General features: G+C 45.5%; 1 protein-coding gene across 3 annotated transcripts; it reads right to left on the bottom strand.

Moving 5' to 3' along the window:
* Positions 1-3,836: 3,836 nt before the first annotated feature.
* LOC120246035 (rho-related GTP-binding protein RhoG-like) lies at positions 3,837-11,478 on the bottom strand. Of its 3 annotated transcripts, XM_039253316.1 has the most exons (4): positions 11,367-11,478; positions 7,223-7,303; positions 5,879-5,976; positions 3,837-5,429 (listed from the first exon to the last, which is right to left on the bottom strand). In XM_039253316.1, the coding sequence occupies exons 3-4, from the start codon at positions 5,888-5,890 to the stop codon at positions 4,839-4,841; spliced, it is 603 nt and encodes a 200-aa protein (XP_039109247.1). In that variant the 5' UTR covers positions 5,891-5,976; positions 7,223-7,303; positions 11,367-11,478; the 3' UTR covers positions 3,837-4,838. The 3 variants fall into 3 exon arrangements, with proteins under 3 accessions (XP_039109247.1, XP_039109248.1, XP_039109249.1); XM_039253317.1 differs by lacking the exon at positions 7,223-7,303; XM_039253318.1 differs by lacking the exon at positions 11,367-11,478 and having other exon boundaries at positions 7,223-7,489.
* Positions 11,479-11,861: the final 383 nt, after the last annotated feature.

Genomic DNA, 11,861 nt, shown 5'->3' on the forward strand with positions numbered 1-11,861 from the left:
TGGCTTAGGTCATGATCTCACTGCTCCTGGGTTCGAGCCCCGCGTCAGGCTCTGTCTTGATGGCTCAGAGCCTGGAGCCTGCTTTGGATTCTGTCTCCTCTGTCCCTCCCCCGCTCAAGCGCAAGTGCACACATGCTCGCTCTCTCTCTCTCTCTCTCTCTCTCTCTCTCTCTGGATTCTGTCTCCTCTGTCCCTCCCCCGCTCAAGCGCAAGCGCGCACATGCTCTCTCTCTCTAATAAACATTAAAAAAAATAAAAAATAAGTGAGTTCCAAATGACCACATATTGGGGGCACCTGGCTCAGTCAGTAGAGCACGCAACTCCTGATCTCAGGGACAGGAGTTCAAGCCCCTTACTGGGTGTAGATCTTAATTTTTAAAAACTGATCACGTCTGTTTGGTTCCATGTACATTAAATGTTCAGAAAAGACAAAGTAGAGTACTGATTGCCTAGGGCTGAGGATGGGAACAGGAATTAACTGCATGAGGGATCTCTCTCTGGTGATGGAAATGTTTTAAAACTGGACTTTGGGGACAGCTGCAGGACTCAGCAACTACTAAAAGTCATTAAACTGTACACTTGAAATGGGTGAATTTTTTGGTATGTAAATTATACTTCAATAAAGCGGTTTTCAAAGCAAAGCAAAACACAACACAACACAACCTTGTTTTGGTCTTCCTTACCAGTCACTTAATAGTGCATCGGCACTATGTACAATCAACAGTCAGTATCAGTTCATTTTTATAACAAACAGAAGAAGGATATTTTCCTGAGATAACTGGAAGAGGCAAAGGACATTAAATGGTATGTCTTATATTTATAACCCTAGCCACTAGTATAATAAATAATACCTCTGGCACAACAGGAGTCTGATAGTTGTTTACTGAACGTAGTATGATCATTGCCTACGGGGAACTAACCGGTGTGTCACTAGTGAAAAGCAGGAAATGAAGCTAAATTGTGTAGATAAAGAGGTGGTAGGGGTGAGGCGGGAACTAGAGAATCAATGTTAGCAGGGAAGATAGTTCCCTACCCTGGTTGTCTGAGGTAGAAAAATAAGTAGAGTTACACACAGGTGTGAAGTGCAATACGACAATTATAGTTATTTCATCCTTTGCAAGCTGAAGGGCATTTAGAAGCCACTCAGAACAAAGGGGGTGGGGGGTGAGGAATTGCTTCAATCTTTAGAAAGCAACAGACCCAGTAAAATCAGAAAAGTTTATTACCATCCATTATGAACAATTTAAAAGTGATATTAGCATGTTAGTCTTGATACAAATTCCTCTTAAGTATAAAAATCAAGATGCCAGTGTATGTTTAGGACCATCGGAACAGTCCAATACAAAACCATATTTTCAGACTTGTGGATCACATCTCCATTCGTTAGAGGGCACAGGTTTGACCAAACCAAACCCAGGCTTACATCTGGGAATTTGCCAGGCAAAGTGGAAGCAGGAGGCACTATTAAATTAAAAGCCAATTCAAGAGATCTCAGCAGCTACACAGAAAGTTTCCAGAAACACAGACGACAGCCATGTTTCTAACCCCTTTCAACCATGAAGGCCTGTGAGCACCTCAGGCATCAATCAGAACATCCTGAGACTAGAATACACTCGAGCAATTGGTGCTTCCATTTGGCTGCCTGTGGGAAAACCCAGCGACTCTACCCAAGAGCGGCTGGCACACGTGGCCACAGGCCAATTGACTCCTACAGTCACACTACTCTAATGGACCTCACCCTCTTCCAGGTGACACCCTGCTCATACGGAGCCCCTACAACCCTGGGGTCCCGGGTCACACGCCGGAAATAGATACAGTACGTTGAAATTGGGATAGGAGACAATACTATCCACAGCTTTAGACAATCAGTGGTGTAGAAATATACACCATTGAGTTCCTGTGTGGAGTGGAGGATGCAGTGATATAGGAAAAGCAAAACAGAACACTTTAGCCCATGGTGAGGGAAAGGAAAACCAGAAGAAAAGGGAGTTAGACTAGTGAGCTTACGTAACCTTTTACCTTCTAACAATAACCTGATATCTGCCTAACCTCCAGGTTTCAGATTATCCAAGAATAGGGGTACCAGATGTAGCAAATAAAAATACAGGATGACTCATTAAATCTGAATTTCAGATAAACAGCAAATCACGCTTTACTCTAAGTAGGTTCCAAATATTGTATGGTACATACTTAAGCTAAAAAATTACTTGTAAAAAAGTAGGGGCACCTGGGTGGCTCAGCTGATTGGGAATCTGGCTCTTGATCTCAGCTCAGGTCATGATCTCATGGTTCATGTGAGTTTGAGCCCCACATTGGGCTCTGCAATGACAGCATGGAGCCTGTTTGGAATTCTCTCTCTCTCTCTCTCTCTCTCTCTCTCTCTCTCTCTCACTCTCTCTATCTCCCTCCCTCTCTCTGTCTCCCTCCCTCTCTCTGTCTCCCTCTCTTTCTGCTCCTCCCTCACTCAGAGTCTCTATCTCAAAATAAATAAATAAACTTAAAAAATTATTTGTGAAACAGTATTCTCTTTTATCTGGCAGGGGGTTCAGTTTACCTGAGGGCTTATCTGATCATATGTTATCAAAGAGCAAGAGCGAGACCACCACAGAGCAGAGCACAGGCACTTCACCCACCACAGAAGGTGGGATGTGATTCTTTTAACTCCCTTTCCCAGACTCTCAAAGACCAATGCTTACTGTGGCAGGGTGAGAGGGGATGTGCACAGTGGAAGTCTCAACCACTATCCGCCAGGTGGAGAAGTTACGTCTTCCTTCCTTATCAGATGAAGAAGGTCAAAGATACGTAGGGAGGATAAGGAGAAGCAGGCCTATCAGGGTGAGGAATCTGACTCCTACTCTCCAGAGCAGGCTGAGCAACTCCAGCAAAATCCCCGCAAACGTGACAGCCCCGGGGTCTGGAGAGCTAACATACTCCAACTCTCTTGGAGCAACTAAGAGAGCTCCAAAGGCAACCAGGACTGAAAACACACGCACGCACGCACGCATGCACGCACGCACCAGATGGAGATGTACAGAGGGAAGAACAGGAAGAGAGCAGCAAGATAGCCTTTCTAGGACTCAGACGACACTGAGGAGTCTCAGGGAAGCACAGAACTCCCTGACAATGATTGGCAGAACATTTTGTTTGTTGGCTGGTTAGATTTATTTACGGGGTTAACCTTCAGTGGTCTTTTCCTAAAATGGAAGCTGACAGAAGAACAGGGCCTCACAGACACCTCAGGGACATGGCTTTAGGGAGGGATTAACTCCACATCACCAAGCCCATAGCGCTATCATAATCTGATAGCAGATCTGACCATAGAGACCCCATACCCAAGGCACTATCATGACTAAGGGCCAAACCCATTTTCTGAGGGTGGAAGAGGAACCAATAACAAGTCCATGGCTGATGAACACTCCTCTCAAAAGCATAAAAAGGGAAAGAAACATCAATGGGCTGCATGGGTGGCTCAGTCAATTAAGGTTAAGCAGCCAACCCTTGATTTTGGCTCAGGTCATGATGTCAAGGTTCTTAAGTTCCAGCTCTTCATCCATCTCTCTCTCTCTCTCTCTCTCTCTCTCTCTCTCTCTCCCCACACACTTGTGTTCTCTCTCTCTCTCTCTCCCTGTCAAAATAAAACTTTTTAAAAGATGGAGGGGCATCTTGGCACTGAGCCAAGGCTCAGTCAGTTAAGCATCAGACTTTGGCTCAGGTCATGATTTCACATTAGTGAGTTTGAGCCCCGCAGCAGGCTCTGTGCTGACAGCTTAGAGCCTGGAGCCTCATCAGATTCTGTGTCTCCCTTGCTCTCTGCCCCTCCCCTACTCATGCTCTGTCTCTCTCTCTCTCTCAAAAATAAACATTAAAAAAAATAAACACTAAAAAAAGAGGGAAACATCAAAAAGAACAGGGCCACGTTATGCCTTTTGTTTTTCCCCACAGCCTCTGTGGGAATTTCTAGTTCCTATTAACTGAGCATCTCTGAAAATGTGTTTCCAGAGATGTTAACAGGTGTTGCACGGGACCAAAACAAAAAAAGTTCAGTGAAGCAATTTTGGGAAATGTTGTCTACTTATTGAAAGTTATAAATTCCTGCATTAGAGGAACCTATTCAGCTTTATTTAAATCACGAGTTACCAGAAGGGAGGTGGGTGGGGGCTGGGCTAATTAGGTGACGGGGGGGGGGGGGTTAAGGGGTGCACTGTGATGGGCACCAGGTGTTGTGCGGATGTGTTCCATCACCATGTTGTACACTTAAACTAATATGACACTGTATGGTAACTGGCATTTAAATAAAAACTTAAAAAAAAAATCACTGGTTCCTGACTTATTTGACCACAGAACCCTTTTAAGGAACATCTATTAGTATCTCGAAGAACTTTCAAAAATGCTGCTTCACCATTTTTGCAAAAATATCTCCTCAAGAATGGGAAGAACATGCGAATACTGGGAACACCCAGGAGTCACATATAAAATGCTTTTCCAAAATTAGCATATTAGAAAGTTTAAGGCAATGATTTGAAAACCGTAAAAACTTGTCCTTCTGTGAGGCACTTACTTGCTCAATGGTAAATACAGCTAGGAAAGCTAAATTTAGAGGTAAAAGTCAATCTCTCTCTCTCTCTCTCTCCCCCCAAACTTCCTCCAAAAGGTTCAGACCAAACTTCAAAGCAGCCATGTAAAAACTCCGCTGTCTTTGTTCCTCCAAAAGCCCCACGACCTGGAGCCTAGGGGTTTCTAGGAAAAGAGACAAACGGCTTGAGCTGGCATTGTTAAATGCTATCAAAGGAACCCCCCTCGTTCTCCTTAAGTGGAGTCCCGAAGTAGCACCGCAAAAGCTATAAGAGAACACACTTCTTGGTGTTCTTCTTTGTGGCAGGGTAAAGCACAGCACGGACAGCTTCTGAAAATACCTCATGTACCCCATCCTGCAGCAGGGCGGAACATTCCAGATACTTCACGGCCCCCACCTGCTTAGCCAGGGAAGTGCCTTGCTGAGGAGTTGTGGGCACTAGGCTCTGCTCCTTCAGCTTCTTCACTGTCTCGATGTCATTGCGCAGGTCCCTCTTGGTGCCCACCAGCAGGACAGGTACATTGGGGCAATGATGAGAAACCTCTGGGTGCCACTTATGCCTCACATTGGCATACGACGATGGGTTGCCAATAGAAAAGCAAATGACAAAGATATTGGTCTGCGGGTAGGACAGCGTTCGCAGTCGGTCATACTCCTCTTGGCCAGCTGTGTCCCACAGGTTCAGGCTGACGATCTGGCCGTCCACAGACGTCTGGGCACTGTAGTTGTCAAAGACAGTGGGGATGTACTCCTCAGGAAAGGCGTTTGTTGTGTAACTGATGAGGAGGCAAGTCTTACCTACAGCCCCATCTCCTACGACCACACATTTGATTGTCTGCATTCTGCCCTTGGAGTCCTAAGTGCAAGAGAGAAAGAGACTGTTTACAGGGGCACCTGGGGCCCGGACTCAGTCGGTCAAGTGTCCGACTTGGGCTCAGGTCATGATCTCATGGTTTGTGAGTTCCAGCCTTGCGTCGGGCTGTCTGTTGTCAGTATGGGGCCCATTTCGGATCCTCTGTCTCCCCCTCTCTCTCTGCCCCTCCCCTGCTCACGCTCTCTCGGTCTCAAAAATAAATAAATAAAACATTAAAAAAAAAAAAAAAGGAGTGGTCACAGATGCTTGGTTAATTTTGGGAGCCTAAGCTTTATAAACATTTCTTTCCCTCTAAGGAGAAATTGAGGACGTAAGACCACCACCCCCGACACACACACACACACACACACACACACACACACACACTGCCCATCCTCTTAACACCACAGAAGAGTCAACTGGGAAAGACTATATAGGGTACAGGTTCTTACCGTAGAGTCCATGGACTGCTAGATGATAAGCTTCAATGGGTCCTAGAAGCCAACTCTGAAGTATACAATATTATGTGAATGTACGTAAGTGAATGTTTCTGGAAAAAAGATCCAAAACTGTCATCAGATTGTCACAAAGGGCTGAGCCCGCAAATATTAAAAACCACTCATATACACATAGGTATTTATGTTACATTGTTGTCATGACACCCGGACATACTCTATCAAAGGTGCTAAGACATAGTGGGTGCTCAGTAAATTGTAACTAATTTTTTTTAAGTTTTTTTTTTTTTTTTTTCTCTGAGAAAGAGAGAGACAGTGTGAGCAGGGGAGGGTCAGAGAGAGAGGGAGACACAGAATCCGAAACAGGTTCCAGGCTGAGCTAGTTGTCAGCACAGAGCCCGACACGGGGCTCAAACCCACGAACTGCGAGATCGTGACCTGAGCCGAAGTCGGACACTTAACCGACTGAGCCACCCTGGCGCCCCGGTAACTAATTTAAAAAAAAAAAAAAAAACATTGATACAGGGGCACCTGGGTGGGTCAGTCGGTTGAGCTTCCAACTTCAGCTCAGGTCATGATCTCACAGTTTGTAAGGTCAAGCCCCGCATTGGGCTCTGTGCTGACAGCTCAGAGCCTGGAGTCTACTTCAGATTCTATGTCTCCCTTGCTCTCTGCCCCTCCCCCCCAATAAATAAGCGTTTAAAATTTTTTTTAATAAATAAAAATAAAAAACCATTGATATAGAGAGTAGGTTCTAAAGGTTCAAAAGAGGAATGGCTCTTACTGTGGGGATGTGGCTATGCACTCAGCAAAGAAACCTCTGTTCCTGACAAACAGTGACACTGTAATATTGGAAAGACAAGTAGGCCAGTGAGACGTAGCCATCTCGAGAAGCAGCTAAAAGTCCAGGCTCTGAAGTCAGACCACCTGGAGTCCAAAACTCATCCTCTTTTCCCAAACTTTGTAAACCTGGGCAGGCTTTTAAATGAAACAATGTACATGTAGTACTTATTACTGCCTGCCACATAGGGAGTACTCATTAAGTATTAGAAGCTGCCATCACTTCATGATAATTCTCCTACTGTTCTGGGGAAGACAACAGTTCTGTAATATGATTACAATGCTACAGAAAACCGGGATCTCATCCTCTCCTACCCTATCTGAGCAAAACCATAGGTCATAGCAGCACCATACTTTCTCATCCATTTCTTCATGAATTAAGTACCTGAAGGTTAATGGTAAGGTACAGATGATCTCCAAGAGGCATGTTTACTCTCAATGCCCTACACTGTCAGTGTCCCCCCAAATGCTCCATTTCCTTTTAGCTTCTTAACTACTTACTAATTTCAGACCTGATCCTGATAGCATTAGCTTCTTCAAGTGTTAGAACGTGGAGGGGTGGGGATAAACTGTCATATGTATCTGATTATGGAAAAAAAAATTGAGAATCAATTAGTTTCACCTTCGGAATTTGGGGTAATAGATACATCTCCCATCTTGTTGCCTTATTAGCTAAGGTCTACATGAGGCCCATATCATAGCTAAAACAAAACAAAACACCTTATTTTGGGTCAGAGTCAAAAAAAGTTGGCCTTCTGGGGCGCCTGGCTGGCTCAGTCGGAAGAGCATGTGACTCTCAATCTCGGGACCGTGAGTTCAAGTCCCACATAGGGTGTAGAGATTACATACATACATACATACATAAACTTAAAAAAAAGAAAAGTTGGCCTTCTGAGTATGCTTCACACAAGCACACTGGAGGCAGCTCTCCTCCCACACAGCCAATTCTGACCAGCAAGGTATTTCACCTAGAGGCCTGCATTAGCACAGTCCCACAGCTAAAAGTTCAGAGTGTAATTCAGCTCCAGTAGGCAACCATCCCAAGGTATCCACTGATCATCAGCTCTTTTCATCCAGGAATCTTTTTCCATCTAGGAACAGGCATAAGGATCAAACATACAAGGTCAATGGAAACAGAGTAAAGTCACCACCACCTTCTTTGAGAATAGCCTTCCTTGATTTTCCCAGTCTGGATTAATTTCTTTCTTCTCTGAATTCCTATAGCAATTACTGCCTGTACAATTCAGCTTCCCAGCCTGCTACATGTTACCACCTAGTGTCCAAAATCTCTGTTCAGACTGACTGCCTTCAGGACAACTGTATATCTGACAGAGTTGTTGAACCAGAACAACACTCTTAGGCACAAAGACCACTTTGCACCCCAAGCTCAGGTCCTCATCTCTATAAGCAGATGGACATTCAAGTCACACTGACGTCGGAGAGCCTAGATGATGAAGTGAAGCTAGATCATCCCGGGTCTGAAACATAACCCAAAACATCCTCACCCATAGCAAACTCTCTATGAAAGGTCGTGCTCAAGAAAAGTCCCAGGTGTTTTTTTATTTTGGGAGGGACTACTTTGCACAATTAATTGACTAATTTATTCAGCCTGCATGTTCATTATACTAATTTATTTACTTATGTATATGTTTGGAATTATCCAGTTAAAAAGTTTAACAATAATATTAAAGGGGTGCCTGGGTGGCTCAGTCGGTTAAGTATCCGATTTTGGCTCAGATCATGATCTTACAGTTTGTGAGTTCGAGCCCCGCATCAGGCTCTGTGCTGACAGCTCAGAGCCTGGAGCCTGCTTCGCATTCCATGTCTCCCTCTCTCTCTGCCCCTCTCCTGCTCACCCTCTGTCTCTCTCTCTCAACAATAAATTTAACAATAAAAATTTTTTTAATTAAAAAATAATAAAAAATATATCTGAAAGAATTGAAAACAAGATCTCAAAGAGATATCTGCACACCAATGTTCATTGCATCATTATTCACAAGAGCCAAGAGGTGGAAGCAACCTAATGTCCATCGATGGATGAACACATAAAGAAAAAATGTGACTGGGTCACCTGGGTAGCTCAGGAGGTTAAGCATCAGACTTCGGCTCAGGTCACGATCTCATAGTTTGTGAGTTTGAGCCCCGCGTCAGACTCTGTGCCGACAGCTTGGAACCTGCAGCCTGCTTCAGATTCTGTGTCTTCCTCTCTCTCTCTCTCTCTGCCTCTCCCCCACTCCCACTCTGCCTCTCTCTTTCTCTCTCCCTCACAAAAATGAGTAAACTTAAGAAAAAGTGATATATATATATATATATATATATTATTCAACCCTAAAAAGAAGGAAATCTTCATACACTACAACATGGATGAATCCTGAGGATATATGCTGAGTGAAATCAGTTGCAAACAGCCATATACTGCGTGATTCCACTTACATGAGGTATCAAGAAATACATAAAAACAGAAAAGCAGTGTGGTAGATGCCAAGGCTGGGGGAGGAGAAATGGGGGAGTTGTTTCACGGATATGAAGTTTCAGTTTTGCAAGATGAAGTATTCTAGAGATCTGGGGTGCCCGGATGGCTCAGTCAGTTAAACTTCTGACTTCAGTTCAGGTCATGATCTCATGGTTCGTGAGTTCAATCCCTTTGTCGGGCTCACTGTTGTCACCGTGGAATCCGCATCATATCCTCTGTCCCCCTTTCTGCTACTCCCCCACTTGTGCTCTCTGTCTCTCTCAAAGTAAATAAACTTTAAATTTTTAATGTTTATTTTTGAGAGACAGAGTGTGAGCAGGGGAAGGGCAGAGAGAGAGGGAGACGCAGACTCCAAAGCAGTATCCAGGCTCTGAGCTGTCAGCACAGAGCCAGACGTGGGGCTCAAACTCACAGACTGAGATCACGATCTGAGCAGAAGTTGGACGCTTAACTGACTGAGCCGCCCAGGCGCCCCCAAATAAACTTTAAAAAAAGAAAAATTCTAGAGCACTATTGCACAATATGCATATAGTTGACACTACTGTACTGTACATTGAGAAATGGTTTAAATTACTAAACATAAACATATTCTTAAAGGTTCTGGAGCTCTGATAGAAGGCTAGAAGTTATAAGAGAAAGGCAAAGGAGCCAAGTTTATCTACCTCAGCTGCGGGATCTAGCACAGTGCTGTGCTGGTAAGTCACCTTCAGCTTTTCCCCTCCTCCTCACCATCACTACCTACACACACTCTCTCAGGAACTGCTACGGACAAGGCACTGCTAGAAGGGACTCAAAAAAAAAAAAAAAAGTAAAAAGAAAGAATGCTAGAAGTTACATTCTTGTGGTCAAGGCAGGACTTCTGTGAAAAGGCAAACAATAATACAAAGTAATTCATGGCTCAGAGGAAAACAAAGTTGCTATGGGAAAGCAAAAGGACACTAAACATTGAGAGCTTGTTATAGGCATTGTGCCAAATACTTTCATATTATCTTATTTAAGCCTCCCAGTAGCGCTGTGAAGTAGCTGCTCAGAGCAGCTCAGAGACCTTTAGGTATGCCTATAGGATCCAAAACTGGGAGAGGTCTGGAGCTGCAGAAATCAGCACCCCCAGAAAGTTCCCTTCCCAGTTAGTCATTCGCCGTTAAGTGGCCTTACAGTTTCTTCTCAATCTTCCCACGTCGTCTGACAAGGCATCCTTCTTCACATAGTCTGTGTAGGAGTCCATTTTCTCCCAGGTTGGAAACACAATATAAATGACCCAATAGCAGCAAAGAGGAGAATGCAGCTCAAAGCATTAGTGTTTCCAGCACATTCTCCTCCATGTCTCACCCTTCCCGTAAGTCTGAGTCTAATGTACTTAAAATCACTCTGGGGGCGCCTGGGTGGCTCCGTGGGTTAAGCATCTGACTTTGGCTCAGGTCATGATCTCATGGTCTGTGAGTTCAAGCCCCGCATCGGGCTCTGTGCTGACAGCTCTGAGCCTGGAGCCTGCTTCGGATTCTGTGTCTCCCTCTTTCTCTGCCCCTACCCCGCTTGTTCTCTGCCTTTGTCTTTCAAAATAAAATAAAGACATAAAAATATTTTTAAAAAAATTAAAAAAAAAATAAAATCACTCTGTAACTTTTTGTAACCGAAACAATTCAGCAGCAGACGACCCCCCCCCCCTTTTTATTTACCACTCTTTGCAACTTAGTTATCTACTAAATCCGGGAAGCCTTTTCACATCGAAGACGGACTTCTCTGGTTCAAGTCCAGTCGAAGAAGGCTTCAGGACTGGGGGCCGAAGGAAGCCATGTGAACACCCCCCAACCCGTAGCCAGGGGAAGACCGTCCTGCACCTGGAAACTTACCCAGAGCGGCAGTGGTAGTGACCCATCAATACAAGCCCGCTCAGCACTTCCCTAGCATCATTCTCCGCCAAGGCTAATTGGTTCCGGGGCTTCACATGGACCGGTGAGCCCGGGACAGAGGGGTGCCCCACATACAGGATTCCCAAACAGGAAGAGCTGGCTCAGTCTCCCCCACAACATGTATACACCTCATCCCACCCTCACATGCCTTCCATCCAGGGAATGGCTCACAGACTAAGGCAACCGTCCGGGGATGGGGGGATTCAAGCAAAGGGGGGTGAGGGGTACCGCCCGGTGCGGGGAGGGTCTCCAAAAAGATTACCTGGCAAAGCGGTCGTCCTCCCCGCGCCGACGCCGGCAGAGCCTCCAGGGCAATTCTCGACCGGGGTGGACAGGCGGGGCGGGCTCAGCGCCACATCCGGGCAGCTAGCGAGTCCCACCCCGTCGTCAGACGCAGTCTCCACACGGTGCCCCAACACCTCCTGGGAAGTGGAGTCCTAGGGCCAGCCTCACCGCCAGTCACAGGAGTCCAGACTACCCCCTGGGGGTGATCGAGGATTACTTAGCTCCCGACCCCAGGTGCGATCCCAAAACGAGTTACTCACTCGGTTCACAGGTCCCCAACGCCCATCTTTCCCTTGGTAAAGTGAGGCCACCCCCTCCTCTGCGGGCCCCCGTTGCCTCCTCAAGACAAATATTAACATAAGGAGGCGGTCGGAAAACTATTAGGAGAAATGGAGGCTATACAAGAAAATGAGGGGCGTCTGGGCGGCTCAGTCGGTTAAGCGACCCACTTCACTAAGGTCATGATCTCACA

Source organism: Hyaena hyaena, unplaced genomic scaffold, assembly GCF_003009895.1.
Source record: "Hyaena hyaena isolate Hyena2069 unplaced genomic scaffold, ASM300989v1 scaffold_451, whole genome shotgun sequence".
Lineage (NCBI taxonomy): Eukaryota > Metazoa > Chordata > Mammalia > Carnivora > Hyaenidae > Hyaena > Hyaena hyaena.